At 41.1% G+C, this 20750-nt stretch overlaps 1 protein-coding gene across 2 annotated transcripts in view; it reads left to right on the top strand.

Annotated features, from left to right (window-relative positions):
• The first annotated feature begins 3109 nt into the window (after positions 1 to 3109).
• The window catches only part of LOC102096676 (ras-related protein Rab-10), a 33917-nt gene continuing 16276 nt past the window's right edge, over positions 3110 to 20750 (top strand). Inside the window, exons 1-5 of one of the 2 annotated variants that reach the window (XM_065053419.1) lie at positions 3370 to 3490; positions 6784 to 6903; positions 10285 to 10345; positions 11425 to 11563; positions 20389 to 20478. In XM_065053419.1, the coding sequence (XP_064909491.1) occupies positions 6834 to 6903; positions 10285 to 10345; positions 11425 to 11563; positions 20389 to 20478 (360 nt within the window). In that variant the 5' untranslated portion in view covers positions 3370 to 3490; positions 6784 to 6833. Of the gene's footprint in view, positions 3491 to 6783; positions 6904 to 10284; positions 10346 to 11424; positions 11564 to 20388; positions 20479 to 20750 lie in introns of both variants that reach the window. The other variant, XM_065053418.1, reaches the window with a different exon arrangement.

The raw sequence follows: 20750 nt of genomic DNA, 5'->3' as shown, positions 1-20750 counted from the left end.
GCTAAGTTTTAAATGGTTTTAGTCAGTGGTAAGAGATGGAAAGACTGTCCCCTTGTGGATAGGAATATGAGGAAAGTGATACTGTAATTCACTGATAGCAGCGGGAACCCTGGGCATTTTGAGTTTCATTAGGAAATTAGCTACAATCCTGCCTTGTGGATTGTACATAAATCAACACTCAAATGTACAAAATACTGTGGAGAGCCTTTTAATGTAATTTGGTTGGCCTGACAGACAACAGAAGGTAATGACTGAGCTAGTGTAGCGTCATTGCTAATACCATCAGTCCAGGCTATCGCCTAAATCTAACTGCTGTAGGCAGCTGCAGTGTTGCCCTCACTTGAAGAAAGCTATTTCGTGAAGAACAGCTTCGGATTAGAGAATGGGAGAAGGCTCCACAATAAAGACAAAGTCTTATGGTATACCTGACCCATACTGTGCTGCCCACATGCATTCATCTGCCAAACCCATCCTAGAGCACCCATCTACAGGGTGGAGCACCAGACTCGTCCTTGCTTCTGCAGCCACACTGACAGACGGACTGGAGCAGGACTGACGGACAACTGGCTGGAGATACCCATCCCTTGCTGCAAACATTAGATTATCCATAAAGGTTATACAGGTTCCACGCACACATTGTCACCTCTGACCCATGAGAACTACCAGAAGAGGCTTGATCTATGAGAACTACCAAAAGATACTGGCACCCTGTTATCACTCAGTTTTGGGATAATCAATGGTGGCTTCAAATTTCTACATGAGGAAGCAGAACTTCAAGGGGCTGCTGAGATAGCAGGGGATGTTTCTTATAGGAAGTGTTCTGGTTTATGAAGTCCAGTCCTTCCTTGTTGCAGGTGGCTACAGCCTCCCTAACAAATTCACCTTCTTCTGCCTTTATTAAGATTTTTCTCCTGATTACCTCAACTGCAAGAATTTTCTGAAATATCATTAGAACCCTCACAATTTTTAGCTTGGCCACATTCACTCCATTATCCCTTTCTTTAAGCAGCTTTTTTCACCTCCTTATTGTTTAATTCCTGCTAGACAGCAATCATATTTCATCCTAGCCATTGTTAAAATAAGCAAGCCACATGCTTGCAGGTTTATTGTACAGGAAGGGCTCGCCAAATGCTTTCATAACATACTTGTGTCAGCTACAAGTGTCCTGGGAGGGTCAACTTTTTCCACCAACCATCATTCAGGAATGCTTTCAGTCTTATCAATACGCAACATTTCTCTGTCTCCAGCAGAAACAGTTTGACTGACGCCTTCTTCAGCAGTATTGGTTTTTTTACACAGCCACATCTCAGAGATCAGTCCTAAAAAGACTGTCTAACTCAGCAGTCAATTTTATCACTCATTTCTTACTGATTATTTCTCAACTGGTAGAAGAAATTCTCATTCTTCCAACAATGAAGGAAACTGCACTGATCAACCAACAAGCTGCTGCCACCCTTTGACAATCTTCAACCACAAAGCCCTAAAGGTTTATGGCTACCAAGCCTGAGAGCAGCAAGTTGAGGTGCAGGTTGGTGTGGGGTTCAGAGTGGGGTGGTGGGGAACTAAGCCTGAAGTAGAACTTGTCCTTTGATAAGAGAACATCCCAAATTGTGCTGGGTGGAACCGAGTCACCAATTGTTCTCCACAAAAAGCGAGTATGTTTCATCGGCTGCTCTGTGATAGATAAATTGATAGAGGAGTTGCTTGAGCAGTTGAAGTTGAGAATGTTAAGATCTGTGGGGAGTCATCACAGACCTAGATAGTCATACATATTTGTAAACATCTGTTAGCATTTTTAACTCAAAGTGTATCCCATTCCTAAATTCGTTACACTGGGCGAGTTCAGTGTGCACATCAGTAAATGGTCAAGGGCCTCATCACTTGGACAATGAGGGATTCTGGTAAAAACATCCACAAATACATGCAGTAGGTCTACACTGTAGATATACTTTATTTATATATACATATATATATATGTATATAACAAGTCATTTTGACTGTCAGATGAGAATAAACCAAAAGTGAATTAAGATGAAATTCTTAAAACCTCTTTCCTCTGTCTCTTCTCTTTAATGTTAGGAAGTCATGAGAGACCAGACTGGCTATTTCTGTACTTCACAGGGGAAGTGTTACAGGGGTTGCGAAAGTTCCCTCTTTCCTCCCCGCTGACAAAACTTCACGAAAAAAAAAAAGCACACATTTGCATAATTTCATAATTGCTGATTCCGAGCAGTAGCTGAAGCACAGCTCGTGGGGTCCTGCACAGGCCTTGTAAGAGGTGTGCACAGCGCAGCGTGACGATGGGCTGCCATGTGCAGCACCTGTCATCTTAACCGCAGTCACAGAATCACAGAATGTTCGAGATTGGAAGGGACCTTGAAATCATCTAGTCCAATCCCCCTGCCGGAGCAGGAACACCCAGATGAGGTTACACAGGAAGGTGTCCAGGAGGGTTTTGAATGTCTCCAGAGAAGGAGACTCCACAACCTCCCTGGGCAGCCTGTTCCAGTGCCCTCTCACCCTCACCGTGAAGAAGTTTCTTCTCAAATTTAAATGAAAACTCATGTGTTCTAATTTATACCCATCGCCCCTTGTCCTATCATTGGTTGTCACCGAGAAGAGTCTGGCTCCATCCTCGTGACACTCACGCTTTACATATTTATAAATATTAATGAGGTCACCCCTCAGTCTTCTCCAAGCTGAAGAGATCCATCTCCCTCAGCCTTTCCTCATAACGGAGACGCTCCACTCCCTTAATCATGTTCGTGGCTCTGCGCTGGACTCTCTCCAGCAGTTGTTCCACCTGGGGGCCAGCACAGCGGGTGGTGACAGCTCTGGGGCTGCTGCGGGCCACAGCATCGCCTGGCAGCACGGCATCTCCTCACATCAACCACTTTGGTCCCAGCTTTTATCTTTTTAGCAATTTTAGAATTAAATAATTTAGAGCTTGACCCCGGTTTTATATTTCCTGGTATGTGCACAGATTTTTTTGGCTGCTGTGACGACCGCAACAGTCAGAGTAGGGAAAAAAAAAAAAAAAAAAAAGCCAGATAGACTCTTTACTCTTCAACACCGGTTTAAAGAGCCGGGTGGCGGTCCCGCACACGGCCTCACCCAAGGCAGCGTCCGGCCCTCCTGCGGCCCGACCCACCTGTGCGGGCGGGGGACAGCGGCCCCGGCCCAGCCGCCTCCCCGCCAACACCGCGGGCGGGGCGATGTCCTCTTGCCCGCTCCCTCGCAGCGGGACGGCCCGCGGCGCTGCGGCCCCCGCCCCGCCCCGGCCTGGCTCGGCTCGGCCCGGCCCGGCCCGGCCGGCACTCGGCGCCCGCCATGGCGGGGCTGTGGCAGGGCGATGTAGAGAAGCCGCCGCTGCTGGTGAAAATCGTGATGGCCGGGGAGTCCTGCGTGGGGAAGACTTCCATCGTGCGGAGGTACACGGAGCCCGGCTCGCCGCCCGCCGGGGCTCCCACCTCCTACCTGGCCACGATCGGTGAGTGACCGCGGGCCGGGGGAGGGGTCAGGCAGCCGGCCCTGCCGGCGCTCTCCCGCAGCCCCCGGCCTGCCGCCCGTCAGCGCCCCTCAGCGCCCCGCAGCCCCCGGTGCCCTTCAGTCCGCCCCACGGCCGCGGCGAGCCGCCGGCTCTCGCAGCCCTCCGCCAAGCTGAGCCCCGCCGGCGGGCGGCTGCGTGGGCAAGTCCGCGCCCGCCCCACGCCCCGAGGGACTGGCGGGTGTCCAGCGGGCCGGCGGCGTCCGGGAGGCCGCTTCCCTCCCTCTCCTCATCCTTTCCCCTCCCCGGGAGCGCCTGGCGGGCGCAGGCCGCGGGTTCGTGTTTCGAACACGACCTTCCCGGCGTGGCAGCTCGGATCTGCCTGCCTCGGAGATCTCAAATCTCCCTCTCCTGACCTATTGCGTGTCTGCGGCCACGTCTGGCAACTTAAACCGTTGCAGAGGTTTTGCAGGGTGTCAGGGAACGTGTGTCCCTGCCTCCAAAAACTCGCTGTGCTGGCGGTTGTGCAGTGTCCTTGCCGTTTGTCTGGGGCATTCAGAACCTACTTTTTTTCTTAAAAAACTTATGAAGACAACTTGTTTCCTACTCTTTCTTATTTCCCACGACTCCAGACAGACACCTGATTGCTGTACACTAGTGTGGCCACAGAGGAAACGGTATCTACCTCGAAGAGTTGTGCAGCATCAGTAAAATTCCCAGTGCCTTCGTCTTTCGTGCTAGAAAGGGGTTTAACTTTGTGTTAATAATTTTGATTGTATAAAGTCAAGGTGTTTTCTACTGTAGGTAGCCACATGTCTTATTATTAAGGCAGAACCACTGCTGTGGTGAAAGTAATTTTCCCTGCCAGAGCACGGCAGGTTTGTGCTGCAGCACCACGCTGCCTCCCCCGGCACCTCCGCAGATGGGGGTGATGGGGAGCTCCCCAGCGCCGTGGGACACCAACCCCACGCTGCCACAAGGAAAGGCAAGTTGACTGTCCACACGCTGAAAACGGGGTCATCAGCATAAAAATGTGTCTTGTGGGTGCAGTAGTTTGATTTGCTGTGGAGATTTTCCCCATTTCTGATTAAGAACTTTTTTGTTTTGAAAATTTGCATGTGTGTAAGAATTTTTTTTTCTTTTCATTTTCTGTGCTCTTGAAGAGGAAGTTTAAGTTTGCACAAGAAATTGTATATTCCTGCATTTGGAATATGCATGGTTCTTGTATATGTTTTTCAGTGTGGAAGGAGTTGGCTTAACTGAATAAATAACAGGTAGTGGCTGTGGCAGCCATTGGTCCAGGGAATATTTAATGTACGGGAGGTGAATTGACCTGCCCACATGAGAACAGCTGAACTTGAACCACTTTTTATTTTCTTGCCCACTCTTGCAAAGCAACATTTGAAACCAACACGAACAAAAAGGGAGGAAGGCAGCTAGCAGTAAAGTCGTGACATTGATCCTTTTAACAGGCAACTTGTTACCAGGCTTAGCAAGGAGTCCCAAAGAATGACTGTGAAACTAAACATCAGCTTTGTTGATGGGTTTTCTATAGGAACGTAGGATCCTGCCCGTGAGGTTATTATTTTGAAACAGAATTTCTTTTAATTCATTCCACTGCAGAGTTAAGAACTCTTGTATGGTGATGATGTTAAGAATATATTGTCCAAGTGATGAGTTGTAGTTAAGGTAAAATAGTTTTGTGACTGCTGTGGACTGAGATTAACGTTATTAGATTTCTTACTGTTCCTGAAACCTATTTTTGAGACATTTGAAAACTTTTAAAACAAGTGTTTATCTGAAATGTAAATGAATCATCCAAATATTGTATTTGTTATCTGGATGTGATTTTTAAAGCTCTTTCTGAAATACCATGTTCCATTTAAATCCATTTTAGGAGGCGTTTTAGAGCTTAGACTTCTAGAACGAATGAGATTGTGAGTGATGGCTTCCGAAAGAGTCGTGTTGGAAGCAGAAGATTTTTTTTCATGAAGACAAGATAGCTACAACTGAGAGCATGGCCTATAGGTTGTGGCCTATAAGGGTACAAAGGAAAAAGATGCAATGATTTTTCTGTTTGTGATGTCTTCTCCCTCTTTGGTGACACCATCAAAACAAATAACTGGTTTCATCCAGATGCCTGTTTCATATAAGCTCAGATGATTTCTGTCATGCAGCCTATTGAATGCTAAGCTGTTGTTGATTTTTCACCCTACCTGTCCAGCTGAAATAGTGAACTGAGTAGAGGTAAGATTATGCAGGCTGTATAGTCTCTCAGCCATCCACGTTCCCTGAAAAAATCATGTGCCACCTCCTTCCCTAGTGGCAAAAGGTTGTAGGCACAGAAGTTAAAAAGTTGTTGAAAGTCTCATTTCTGTGTCATCATGAATCACAGGGATGTGTTACTAGGAAGAATCCTAGTGTTATTGCAGGGGAAAAACAAACAAACAGAAAACCCCAAACATTTTGTAGTAAGCTCCAGTAGTAGTCAACATCTCTAAAATTTTGTATTTTATGAAAAAACAAACAAACAAACATCCACAGTAAATTTTCATTGACAGCTTTTTATGCAGCATTTGGACACTCAAGGCTGGGTACTCTTCCTCCTCTTCAATTACACAGTTTGAGTGAATTATAAGCAGTTACAGCTTTCTAATTAAACTTATATGCATCATAAGGCAGATGCACTGTATTATGGATAGACTATAAAGAAGAAATGTTTTTGTTTAAACAATGGCATTGCATATAAAGCCATAGAGAAAGCTGATGAACAAAAAAACCCTTGTATACAAGTGAACAGGACTGTCATCTCGCACAATGTGAGGTTGTTATTTTGCTGTATTAACGGTGGCTGTGGTCCTGCAGCACACGTGTTTTCTGTGAGAAACATTTCTGTAGAGGTGTGAATCCACCCAGATCAGTCACAGTTGAAAGTGGTGCAACTCCCACTTCAGGATTTAAAGAAAGATAATTTTATTTTGACTTTTCCTCAAAAGAAAACATTTACTTTTAATGCCTATATTTAAAAAGAAGACTTATTAAGAGTGAAGTTGCAAATTCAAGTGATTTACACTTTTGTTTCTAATGTACGGTGAATAAGAGAACCAGTTCAGAAGTCTGTGTAGATTCCCTGATATTCACTTTAGAAGAAAATAGAGTTAATTGACAAAAATGAACTATATTGAAGGTAAACATGTCCTGTGTTAAGAACAGTAGTAGCAATCTGGGTCTTTATTGTTTGGGTTTGGGGTTGTTTATGTTTGTTTTGTGTGTACCAACTGCTTCTGTGTCTCCAGAGTTGAAGAGGCTGTAGGACAGTAAGTGGGTGTAGAACCTGCACCTGGACATGTACCACCCTTTGTCTGTGCTGTCAATATTGCATCCTGCTAAGCTGCTCGCACTCGCATCTTCACTAGGTAGACTTTTTTTTTCCTTTTTTTTTTTTTTTAGCATTTTGTATCAGGAACTTGCCAGCTATATTGGGGTGAAAAGTGTCTTTTGATTTTCTAGACCTCCTTGAAGAGGACTTTTGCAGATGGACGAAGACTATTTTATAGATATTGAAGGAGGAGATGGGCAATTCACATCTGAATTCCCCTGTGGATGATGATTTTATAGAATCATTTCAGTTGGAAGAGACCCTCAGAATCATCGAGTCCAGCCATAACCTAACCTAACTCTAGCACTAAACCATGTCCCTAAGAACCTTGTCTAAACACCTTTTAAACACCTCCAGGGATGGTGACTCCACCACTTCCCTGGGCAGCCTGTTCCAATGCCTGACAACCCTTTCCATGAAGAATTTTTTCCTAATATCCAATCTAAACCTCCCCTGGTGCAACTCGAGGCCATTTCCTCTCATCCTATCACTTGTTACTTGGCAGAAGAGGCCAGCCCCCTCCATGCTACAACCTGCTTTCAGGTAGTTGTAGACAGTGATAAGGTCTCCCCTCAGCCTCTTTTTCTCCAGGCTGAACAGCCCCAGTTCCCTCAGCTGCTCCTCATCAGACGTGTGCTCCAGACCCCTCACCAGCTTGTTGGCCTTCTCTGCACTCTCTCCAGCACCTCAGTGTCTTTCCTGTTGCGAGGGACCCAAAACCAAACACAGGATTCGAGGTGGGGCCTCAGCAGCACTGAGTACAGCAGAACAGTCACCTCCCTAGTTCTGCTGGCCACAACCATTCCTCATCAGACTTGTGCTCCAGACCCTTCACCAGCTCCGTCGCCTCCTCTGCACTCTCTCTAGTACCTCAATGTACTTCTTATGATGAGGGGCCCAAAACTGAACACAGTATTCAAGGTGGAGCCTCCCCAATGCGGGGTGCAGTGGCACAATCACTTCTCTTGTCCTGCTGGCCACACTATTCCTGATACAAGCTAGGGTGCTGTTGGCCTTGGCCACCTGGACGTACTGCTGGCTCATATTCAGCCGGCTGTCAATCAGTCCCCCCAGATCCTTTTCCATGGGGCAGATTTTGGTGCTTTTTAGACGTAATTGTGTTTAAGGGACTTCAGTCCTAATATGGGAATATTTATTGATCTCATGACTATAGAGTTTGAAAATAACAACTAGAATTTGAACTTGTAGCCAACATACCCATTCTTAGCTTTATTTGACAGCTAAAAAGAAGCAGGTACAAGCTGTTGCATTCAAATAACATTTATCTCAAGAGTGGTAATCAATGCTCTCTTTGTTATGTTGATCCTGTTATATAATACATGGACCTAAAAGCATCTGAAATCTGTGAGCTGTCTTTGGCATTGTATTTCTCATTTTTCTTCTCTGTCTTTCCAATTTGCTAAGTTTGCTGGAAATTTCATATAAATACATGAACAATTCATGCATGCAGAAAATATTGACTTCTGTTTTTCACTAACATTCATTGACCTTTTAGGTCAATACATTTTGAAGTTGACTTAAGAAGTCAATAAGCCTTATTTTAATTTAGATTAAGTTTTAGTCTGATTCAGCACTCTGCTTCCCCTTTTATAAATTAAGGAAAAAAAAAAAAAGCTTACAACATTTTATTATTTAAATGTATGTCAAATAAGAAATGTTTCCTATAGGTTTTGGAATCCCTGGCTGGATTATATGTTTTTGCTGTATTCCCAATGCACCATTTGTAAGTGACATTCCAGCCTCCTACTGCGTACTTTGTCCTTCTCAGCTGCTCTAACATCAATTGTAGGAAGTGATACAGATAATTAAGCAAAACTATGTGAATTTCAGGAGCAAATGTTTTCCATCACGTTGGAATTTCACCTTACATGAACAAATTTGACTGAAATTACATTTCCAGCTGACATTATTAATTCCATCAAGGAAGCTTTGCGTAATATTAATTACAGATACCAATTATATTATTTCATCTTTCCATTGGAGCTTCAATAAAAAATCATCAAGTGAAGGACGTGATTATCATAATAATTTAAAAAATCCACCTGAACTCTTTTACCACATACACACAAAATCGTGAATAGCAATGGAATCATGCATGTGAGAGCGTACTTGTCAAAGTTTTGTGCACAATGCCTCCGTCAGTGAAACAGCGGGGAGCATTTCCTATACTGCATTTTTGGTTTACTGCCATGGATGCTTTCCTTTGATAAAGCAATTGGCAGACAGGTTCTTATAGAAATCAGTGCAGTTGTATTAACTTAATTTTTTTCTTTTTCGATCTGTTTAGTTCTTTCAAATGACATTACTACTGGTGAAAAGCCACTCTGAAAGTCATGTTGTTTAGACGTATTTTGACCTTACGGAATTTTGACCATGCAGTATGGCCAGCTGTTGTAATGTCACCTTCACTTAATATAATTGACAAAAATAGCCTTATTGTTTTTCAATGGGGATAAAAAATGAGCAGATAAATCAGGCGGTATTTCAAATTTCAGCAATAAAGTAATTGGGAAAAAAATGGTTAACTGTGAGGAAATGTCTTACACTAATATAACAGCTGATAGCTGGCAAACTCTGATGTTAAAGATTTGAGCTTCAACAACCCATAAATCCAGGCATCATCTGTCACATTTGGAGTACTCATTTGATAATATAATAAAGGAAAACACTATAATTTATAAGGAAAGTGTCTTTGAGGAAAGACATGTAGTGTATGTAGAGACAACATTCTGCAGTGATTTCATGTGCTAGTGCTTGATTTTAGCATTAGCACTCTGGATCTGAGATACACAGTGGTTAAGGCTGTAGAGACAATCCTCTTCATTTTGTATCAAATCCAGTGTATGTTTATCTTTGCATTTAACTAGTACAGCTAATTCTTGTTCATGTAATTCTAGATTACTTTTTTTTAGGGATTTGGAAGTAAGGACATAAAAATGGTGTTGCGTGTGCAACAGCTTTGTGAGCATTTCTACCTGCCCACTTGTAACTGCGACGCTGGAACGTCACCAGACTGAAGTCACCAGTTTATTTGCCAAGTATTACTGTGCATAGGACATGAAACTGCTGTCATGTCACTTGCCAATTAATGGAAATATCTATATGTAGTTTCAGAGTATCTGCACCTTTGCTTTGACCTGCCCCTCCATTGTTTTGTATTGGCATTGCTTTGTATTGTAGTTGTGTGATGTACTGGCACATAGTTGTTTTTACCACTGAATAATTTCCTTTTACAACTTCCATCTTGAATGTGTATGATTGGCTAGTTACTCTTTATTTGATACAGTTCCTTTTCACTTTCTGTTTGAAGTTGCATGATAACTAGAGCTCAGAAACAATCTTCAAAAGGAATCCATGTTAACACAAGAAATGTTACAGATTTTCTTCTTGCTTCTAGGCATTGATTTTAAAGTAAAGCCAGTAACGTTTAATGGTACAAGAGTGAAACTTCAAATATGGTAAGTTTTAATTTATATCACAAGTGAGAGTCAACTAAATTACATTACAGCATGAAAAATCTCATCTGCTTTTAATTGTATGTCTTCCTAAAGTGCAATTTTTCCTAATAGGTAATTTTAAAATTTGAATTTGGACTAGGGGAGCATATTTTTTGCAGCAACTAATGTAAGTCAAAAAGAGGGTTGTGGCTAGGTTGCTTTAACAATAAAATTTGCAGCATACAAACATTGCAGATCTATGATCTGTATCAAGTATATTTAATTGTGTAGAAACATTGAAGGAAGTGACAAAGCAAGAAAATTTTACATTTCATTACCCATCAATGCATGGTCAAAAGGCTCACCGAGAGAAAGCTAGTAAGATGAATCTTTGGGAACATATGCTTTATTTTTTTAGTTTTTCTAAAAGCTGTATAGGGTTACTGACAGACATCTCTCCTGATATCCAGCATGAAGGTAGTCCAAATTTACCAATATTTAACTTCTCAAGGAGTAACTCTGTACATGAGTTGTCTTACCAATATTAATTCTGCGGTTATTCCATCTCAGGTTTTAACACAGAAGTCTCAGAGGATTGTTGACAGCTATCTTAAGGCATAATTATGTGTAGGAATCTCTGCATCCCTGTATTTTAGGCTTTTTCCCAAAGCCTGACTTCTGTCTACACCAGTTTACTATCTGAGTCACAGTTTACAAAGGGCTTGTCAGAATATGGGATGTCATCTGATTTCTGCAGTGCTTGTACTTCAGATTTTATTAATCACCAGAGGTGTACTGATCTTAATGATAATGTATATAAAGAAGCAACAGTGGACTTCAAGTTACACTCAGACTTCAGCCACTGGTTTAGCTTCCCTAGTATGGCTGTATTGTTCAGAATAAATTTCCAGTGTATTTCTTTCACTGTTGTATCTGGCACCCTGATTTTTTCATCCTTATTTTGCCTTGTTCCTTTCATGCTAGGGTACACCATTGAAAATTTTGACAATGCTCCTTAAAGTGTTTTTTCTCGGGGGTTCTGCAGTTTGATCATCATTTTTTTTGTTTGCGTGTGTGTGATTTCTTAAAATTTCTTTCAGGGATACTGCTGGCCAGGAACGATTCCATACACTCAGTACTAGCTATTTTCGTGGCGCACAAGGCTTTGTTCTTGTATATGACATCACAAATCTGGACAGTTTTCAAAGTATAACAAGCTGGATGAGAGACATACATGAGGTAAATATATCTAACAGTGATTGATCTCTTAATGAAAGTAGTTGATGAGTTACTGCACTTAATATTTTAAATGATTGCATGTGATTAATTCTTGTTCCTTGAGCTTTATGTTTTTAAACAGAATTCCTTACATTTAACACAGCACACAGTATGATAGCAGGATTACTGTTACCTGAAACTGGAATACAGTGTAGATTATCTGGGACAAGCCCATGATGATGCAGAAGTGTTTTCTGAAGTACATTTAAAATGTAGCTTCCAGTCCGGTTTTGTGCATGCAGAGTTGTGGTACTGTTGTCACTGGTGTGGCTGTGCACGAGCCAGTCTCTGTGATTTTAGTTGGCTTCCACATCAAAGTTGCATATCACAACCAGTGATTTCCCTTTTGTAATTGCATTACTTTAGTGTTGTTACCTCATCCCAAGAATCAAAAGAAACAAATCCAATTAAACATCCTCTTTGTCCTTGCTGGATATTCCCTTTGAGAGGGTGGTTTCAAGAGGGAGGAACTGGGAGAGGAAAGGGAGAATCCCTTTGTGGTGGCAGTGAGTTGTTTGGTTCGCTCAACTGCTCGTGGTACTGCAGCCAGAAACACGTGCTGTCGTGCAACAAGTATTCCCACCTCCCTTCCTGCTCCTGAACGTTGACTCCCAATGTGCTGCTTCTGGAGCTTGTCAGAGCCCTCTGAGGTTCACTCTGGCTTTCTGATGTGGTAGAAGACTAATACAGCAAAACCAGTTGGATGGTTTTCTGCTCCGTCAATGAGTTTAAGAGGGTCATAGAAAGGTCTGACGGTTATTGGGGTTGGAACAAGGTAAGCAGGTAAGAGTAGGAAGGAGAAGAACATGTAAGAACAATATGAGGGAGGAACCAGGGAGGCAGCAGTGGACGAGTCCTTAGACATCAGGTCATTCAGCTGCCTGTAACCCTGTACCCCAAGTCTTTATTGCTTGGTCTGTCTTGATGTGTTCTCTGTTAGGTAAAGACAAGTCAGTTTTAGAACAGAACGGTTCAGCTAGAAGGGACCTACAGCGATGACCTAGTCCAGCTGCCTCACCACTCCAGGGCTGACCAAAAGTTAAAGCACGTTGTTAAGGGCTTTGTTCAAATGCCTCCTAAACACTGACAGGCTTGGGGCACTGACCACCTCTCTAGGAAGCCTGTTCCAATGTTTGACCACCCTCTTGGTAAAGAAATGCTTCCTAATATCCAGTCTGAACCTCCCGTAGTGCAGCTTTGAGCCATTCCCACATGTTGTATCGCTGGGTACCAGGGAGAGGACCACACACAGCACCTCCCTCCCCACTTGCATTCTCAGGAAGCTGTAGAGAGCAGTGAGATTTCCCTAAGCAGCAGCATGGTGTGTAGTTAGCACACTTGAATAAGTTAGTATGCTTGTGTAAGAATCCAAGCAATTTGGTGCTCTTTGTTGATTAAAATCAAGTAAACATACAGGCAGTTTTTGTAATACTCTGTGAATTGGTAGGAATATTATATGATGGATGGAAGAATTCATCTTGGGAAGGCGGACTCGAAATAAAACCATCAAATGCATCCTTTTCTCTCTTCACAGCTACTGTGTATGGATGAATTAATGAACTACACATGGTCATATATCCAATAATATATATATAAGATACCTTATACTCATGGTAAATCATTACATTTACATTACTTCAGTATTAAGAATATTACTATGGTGACCTAGTATGTCATTATCCTTGATCTTAGAGCCATTTTAAAAGTTTAATGACAGCAGAGCCTAACTTCACTAATGTGTCACAAAGGAAATTTGATGATACAATATTCTTACTGGCTTGTCTGCATACACTTCTGACTAACACACGTGTTTTATTATTCCATTAAGGAAAGTGTGTGCCCTTCTCCTGTTAGGCAAACTAACAGAAGTCACAGAATCACAGAAGCTCAGAATGGTTGGGGTTGGAAGGGACCTCTGGAGATCATCTGGTCCATCCCACCTGCTAAGGCAGGTTCACCTAGAGTAGATCACACAGGAATGTGTCCAGGTGGGGTTTGAATGTCTTCAGAGAAGGAGACTCCACAGCCTCTCTGGGCAGCCTGTTCCAGTGCTCTGGCGCCCTCAAAGTAAAGAAGTTTTTCCTTGTATTCAGATGGAACCTCCTATTCTTCAGTCTTTGCCTGTTGCCCCTCATTCTATCTCTGGGCACCACTGAAAGCAGTCTGGTCCCATCCTCTTGATACCCACCCTTGAGATATTTATAAACATTGATGAGATCCCCTCTCATCCTTCTCCAGGCTGAACAGACCCAGCTCTCTCAGTCTCTCTTCATGAGAAAGGTTCTCTAGGCCCCTAATCATCTTTGTAACCTGCTGCTGGACTCCCTCCAGTAATTCCTTGTCTTTCTTAAACTAGGGAGCCCAGAACTGGACGCAGATGTGGCCTCGCCGGGGTAGTCACAGCTAGATATGCCACTGGTCGTACAGCTTCATGGTTAGCTAAGATTTAACTCAGCATACAGTATGACAGTAGGTTTACTGTTATCTGAAGCTGAAAATGTAAATTATCCATATATATCCATTTGTATATATATATATGCAGATATCTATCTATCTGGGTTTATTATTATATTTATATATAAAATATGGATCTGTCTCCACACTGCTTCCAAAGGGGTCATTTTGTCCTGTGATCTTTAATTAGATCAACAGGATGGTTGATTCAGTGGGCTACAATGCAGAACCATAAACACAATGAACGTATCAGGACCATACGGCTAGGTGGGAGGGAGGGATGGGACCAGCTCTTATAGCCACCATGCAGGCTTAGATCTGCTCAAATCAATCAGGAAATCACACCTACACAAGCCTGTTTTCTCTTCGTGACACTTCAAAGCTTTTGTGTAAACGTACTCAAGCTATTAATATTTAGGCTGTTTAATTTTAACCCCTGAAGGAATTTTGTTTGTTTGAAGTGTAAAAAATGGAAAAATACTCAATTTAAAACAATTTCTGGGAATGAGAATTGCATGATTGATTGTACTAATCTCAAAACTAGCAATTAGTGAGTGTTGTAACAGAGCTAGATAATAATAAAAAATTTAATTTGATCCTAGTGGGATATCAATTTCTGAAGTGTCTTGGTGAAAATATATGGGGCCATTTATTGCAAAAGAACTGTTTTTAAGCAATAGCTGTTAAAACACAGGACATTTCATTAAAATTAATTACTTACTGGAGGTTGGTGACATTGCCTGCATTTGCTTTGGTCTGTGAATGCAAACCAGTATTTAACTGCCCACCAATGCCCACTATCAAAGTGGCTGTTGCCACAGCACCCTTTAAAATATGCAAGTGTAGAAAAATTAAATAAAATTTAAAAAGAGAAACAGATACAGGTTTCATTAAACACCAGACTAATAGGTAATGTAGAGTTTGTACCTGAACCAAGCAGAATTTTTTAAGACAACTCAGTTATTATGCTCTTATTTTTAATTCTCTGTACATAGAGATTTTAAACAGGAAGTTTTTAAAAAAATCTATTCAGTGTGCTACGCTATTTTTACAACAATTAAAATAACAATCTAAGCAATTTAGCATTCCTAAAAACCCCATTGATTTTATAAAACCTGGCCAGTCAGTGCTATTACAATCAGATTACCAGTAATGTTCTCATTGTATTTCAATTACTCTAAGTGTGTAATACAGCAGCTTTCCTATTACAAATGAATTATTGTTCAAGCAAGTTCAAGACACAAATATGCTGCCATATCTGTATTGTTGTAAAATTTGTATTCAGAACTAGAGGATACTGAGTAACATGACTGTACTTAAAAAGCTTACTAGAAAAATATACTTGCAGATTAATATCTTAGGATATTATTGGCAAATCCAGTACAGGTATATTGGATTTGTAATGCGCTCATTATGAGCATGATAATTGCAGGAAAATTACTTTAGAACCTGAAACCATTCTTTATTTGCAGAGCTGTGGCCATGTCCAATATATTAAGGTGTTGCTCCTGTCTGCTGACATAGCTTTTAGCTATTGTGTGCAGCTGTTCTGAAACGCTGACTCTGTTTGGCCTTTAAAAATTAAATACAAGTAACTGTGTACCAAATCCATTTGCAGAAACTGTTCTTTCCAGAGTATTTTGAACAAGATTCCAACTAACATATTGGTAAAAAATTCCTTATAATAGAGAAGTCAGATGCTCAAACAGGTGCCCAGAGGCGATCTGGAGATACTTGAAACTTGATTCAACAGGGCCTTGAGCAACAGGACCTGACTTGGAAGTTGGCACATCTTTGAGCGGGCAGTTAGACCAGATGACTTGCAAAAGCCCTTGCCAACCTAAATCACTCAATTCACGCATGGCATCTGGGTCTCCAAAAACTTTTGACATAGATGGTAGGTACTAGTTTTCTTTTAAATACATCAGACTGGTTTTCATTGTGCTAGTTGCCTGGTGTGGCCATGAACCATTGGCAGTTCCTAACAATTATCTCTGTGCTGGCAATTCTCTGCTAGCACAGAATTATCTGGATGGAGAAGATAATTTCATTTTCTCATGTCTTGGTGACATAATTTAGTGTTCTTGGAGTACATTAACTTTCTCTTTGTACTACCTGGAGAAGTGATCCCGCAGCCAGGGTATGAAATGTAAGTGGATGTGTTGGGTTACTGCTGTTTTTACAGTGTGCCTTTTCCCGATTCTGTTCATCTGATGCACCTGAGAACTGGGATACTGGACTGTCTTTTGGTGGTTCTGCATCATACTTAAATAAACGGCTTTACAAATGTAAGTTAGTTTGACTTCACACTCTTCTGACCTTTTCTTCCTCAGATGGGAAAGCTGGATCTAATTGTTCCAGTTCATAGATGGGTTTGTTGTTATGGCTCTGATTAGAACTGAAAATTCTTGTTCTTGTCAGTTTACTAAATGGGTTTATCTCTAATTCCAGATTGATTTCAGGATAACTTGCTTTATATCTAGTCATGTCTAAGTTTGCTAATAGGCAAACAAATTCTATCGTTCATTTATTTCCACTGAAGTCCTGGAAACTAGGCACTTGTAACTGAGGTCATAAGGTGGCACTTAAAATATATCTAGAAAGAGACATGTATGGGAATCATAATATGAACAATACCCATGTGATGCTGTCAGAGTCTGTGAGGACAATGTATTCCTAACAAATTACTCTTCATTAATGTTATACAAAGGGTAAGTTTCTAATGTCATTGCCTAGTGAGTAGGAAGAAGAAACTTCCCAGCATTATGGCCTTTCCCAGCTCTGCCTTCATCCTGCTTCATGACCATGTGTATCCTCTTCAGATCCGAAAAATTATGTTAATGCTACATTTCTTCCTCAAAAACTCATTAAGTGTTACCATAGTGTATTTGTCAGGTATGGGTTCTCAATTTCACTGTTTGGACCTCCAAACAAACTTCTGTTCCCTCTTCAAACCTTAATCAATGAGCATCAAAATCATGCAGGCCTGCACAGCTGCACCCTGGAAATGTGGTGGAGGGGCAAGACGGTGATTCTGTAAGATCTCCCACTGAATAGATGGCTTTATGCGACAAGAAGTCTGGATGAGCTGGTCATCACAGTTGGTTTGCTGCAGGGGAGGCTGAGGCCAGCTGTGCATGGTAGGGTCTGTGCTCACCATTTAAAAAGTGAAAGGATAGTTTTTTCCAGTAACCTCTAGGTGCAAATGTGACATTGTTCTCTTTTAATGAAGGTGTCCGTGCTACTTTTGATACTTGCATGAACTCACAGCACTTCTGTGAAATAGTTTCCTGGCAAAATGAGAACAACTGCAGAAAAACAGACCTAACATACAAAAGAGATGAGCAAAATACTTTCCATTTTGGCATTTTTAATTTCTGTGTTGATAGCCACATAGTGAAGCAGTGAGGAGGGTATTTATTTCCCTGGCTGGGTGCACAGGCTGGGCGAAAGCTGAGCAGCAGGGTAAGTAGTGAAGGGCAGGGCTGGACGGCTCCTGTGAGCGGGCTGCTGCAGCGCTCCGTGCTGCTGGGATGGGACACCCCAGTGTTCTGCTCCGGTTGGTGGCACCGCTGCGTTTGGGACTCTGGGGCTGCCCCCTCCTCTGGCCTCTGGTCTCGGCAGCCAGGTTCCTGCCACTGCTGATCCAGCTGCCAGGGAGTCCAGTGAAGGTAAAAAACCTTTTTGCAGAAACCTGGTGATTCCAAGCTCTGCCAAACACTTCAAAAAACTTGGTCAGTCTCAATAAATCCCTTGACTCCAAGTTTTTGAGAGAAATACAGTGTTGTTATTTCCTTTTGGGATGTTTCTTAAAAAAATAAATAATAGGCTAGGTTTTCTCCAAGTTCAGATTATCTTTTATTTTATGTTTTAGTAAAATGTGAACTTTGAAATGTTAAAACCAGAAGAAAAACTGAGGAGAGTGAACCAAAAATCTGACCATATTTTTGAGATACCAAAGCAAAACACTTATTTTTATTTTTTCTTACTTTGCAAAAAAAATTGGTTTTTTTTTACCTTGATGAAATTGATGAAATTTTTAATAGTATTTTTCCATGACATAGGAAAAAAAATGTTTCCTGACTCTATTAGCTCAGTCAGTGCTGACTTGCATAGCAGCATCTTAACAACTGTAAAATAACCATCCGCTTTTTAGCTATAGATTTTGCATTTGGAAAGCTTATTCCTTAGCTATAAATAAAAGAGGATGGAAATACAGAGTGAGCTTTTGGAAGCACTGAAGAGCTGTATTTTTGGCCAATTCAAATCAGTGTACCTCTGCAATTTTTATGCCAAGTGAGCACATGGTCAAACTTCTGCCTAGTCATATTGACTTAATTTTTTAAGACTTCGTAATAAGTTTTCAGAATTTAAAACAGACGTCATTTTGATGTATAGTCTTTAGTTTTCTAAAAGTAAGAAGCTACAAGATATCATCTTCTGAAAGGGAGCACTTTCAGTGCTTTGGTGGAATGTCCAGTCAAATTGCAAATACAGTATTACATTATATGGATGTAGAAATAATAGCTACTTGCCAAAGTAAATACTTAGTGATTGATAATACTGATAAATGCTGAAAGATCTGGTACCTCTGGCCTTCTTTAAATTTTGTTATTATTTGAAGCTGTTTAGAAAGAACTTTCCTATTGCAAAAATGGGTGCTGTTTGTACAGAAATGAAGTTACAGAATAAATGTCATGGTTTTGTACATACGGTGTGCAAGTATTTGCCTTTGACCTTTTACTTCAGAGCAAAATCAAATGTCACTTGTAAAACCTTCAGCTGCATACAGTCTTCTTCCAAATAAAAAGCTGATTATGTCATGAGATTAAATAGTCTATTTACCCTATTTTAAGGGCTGATGTATGTGAGTTTATGTAGGAGAGCCATTGACCTTAATGAGTAAAGCTGCAACACATTCTGAAACAGCCAACATTTTGGTCTATTAATCCAGGTTAAATTGATTCATTTGTACTCTTATGTTGAGCTTACTTCATTTTAATACTACATTATCTTGAACATCAGCTGTGGGTATGAAATGAGATTAGCTGACTCTAAAATGAGTGGATTAAAAAAAATGAAATAGTGTTCCTTAATAATAAATTGTGCCTACTGCTGTACTCTTCAAATGAGGCAACTTAGTTGTAAAAGTGCAAATAAACTGAAAATAGTAATTCTCTCACCTTTAATGAATAGAGGTTTTTCTTTGCTTTTCTCTGAAGGGAGGGATGTGTGTCCATGTGCATGTGTGTGAGCTCTGGGGAAGAGGATTGTGCTTGATTTTGTCTATGGCAAAGTTATAATATTAAGACTTTGACAGAGATCAGAGATTTCATCAGTGTCCCTGCGGGGAGAGCTGAAGCCTGAGACCAGGTGTTTTTTGAGTCGTCGGAGAAGCTGTGTGAACATGTATATGTGAACATTTCAGAATATAAGCCATGGGATCAGATCATGTTAGCTTTAATTGTCTCTAGATTGACACCCTCAGGTTCCTCTATTTAAGCATCAACAGTCGTATTAAATATTATTTTCACAACAAATGTCAGTTTTCAAATTCCACATGCTGTTGCAGAACTGTTCCATTTCCTAGTCATTATTCCAGACATGTATAGTTACAATGGTTTATCTTAAAATAACACTGATATAAAGAACCCAGTGAATTTCACAGTCATCATGTACATAACTGGATTAGTGGAACGAAGGATGGAGACAAGGTCAAAAAGCTAGATTCTTCTTCCTTTTGAAATCAATGAGCTTTTAAAATTTTATTTTATTAAAATCTATTGCCTTCTTCCAAGTGTCTTGGAATAATCGAACTTTTATGTTGAGTTTGAATGCTTTGAATCTAATTTTACTGTCTGTGTGCAGAAGTGAAGCACAAAGAGGTGCTCTTTCAGGTGCAGCAAATTCCTTCCTTTTTGCTTGTGAGTGCTGGATGTAGACCAGACTAATATGCTAATCCACCAACCCATTACTTTAGGGAGGGCAGTGCCTGTGAATTTGGGGCATTTCCAGTCACTTTAAAGCCTGAAGATGGAGCATTCATCAGAAGATGGTGCCCATGCACCATATACTTTATATCTTATGAAAGGGGTTGCAAATCATGCCCTGCACTCGTAAGCATATTTTTTCCCTGCTCTTTGCAATCTTGCTGTTTTCCAATCCCAGCAACTGATGGAAAATACCTCCACAGATGAAAAGGTCAGGACAGAATTCAGCCTTTACTTTCAAGGAAATAAAGTTTTGAAGGTTAGTGTGAGCTGAAGGTGAAGGGCTTTTGTTGCTTGCTCTTTTTCCTACTTGATACTTTATTAATGCTGCTTCTTTTTTAGAAAGCAGGTGATGAAGTGGACGTTATACTGCTGGGCAACAAGTGTGATAAGGAGTCAGAACGTGTAGTTCCAAAACAGAAAGGAGAAAAGGTATCATTGGTACTTTCTCTGGGTTCTCCTAAGTTTCTTAGTATGTGACTGTAAGGATTTCCAAAAATTCTATTAGGAATTGCTTCAGAAGAATGGTTATGGAGTTCTGGAGTGTAGTAGGGGTTTTTGTTTGATTGGTTTGTTTTGGTGGTTTCTTTGTTTGGTTGGGGGGGGGGGTGGTGGTGTTTGTTTTGTTTGTTTTTTAATATGAGCAAAAATACATTAAGTAATTCCTAGCTGATCTCCTTAGAATACTGATTTTTATTTTAAAG

The sequence above is a fragment of the Columba livia genome, chromosome 2, assembly GCF_036013475.1.
Source record: "Columba livia isolate bColLiv1 breed racing homer chromosome 2, bColLiv1.pat.W.v2, whole genome shotgun sequence".
In the NCBI taxonomy this organism is placed as follows: Eukaryota; Metazoa; Chordata; class Aves; order Columbiformes; family Columbidae; genus Columba; species Columba livia.
The sequence above is the reverse complement of the archived record's forward strand: the minus strand, read 5'-3'. Positions and strand labels throughout refer to the sequence as shown.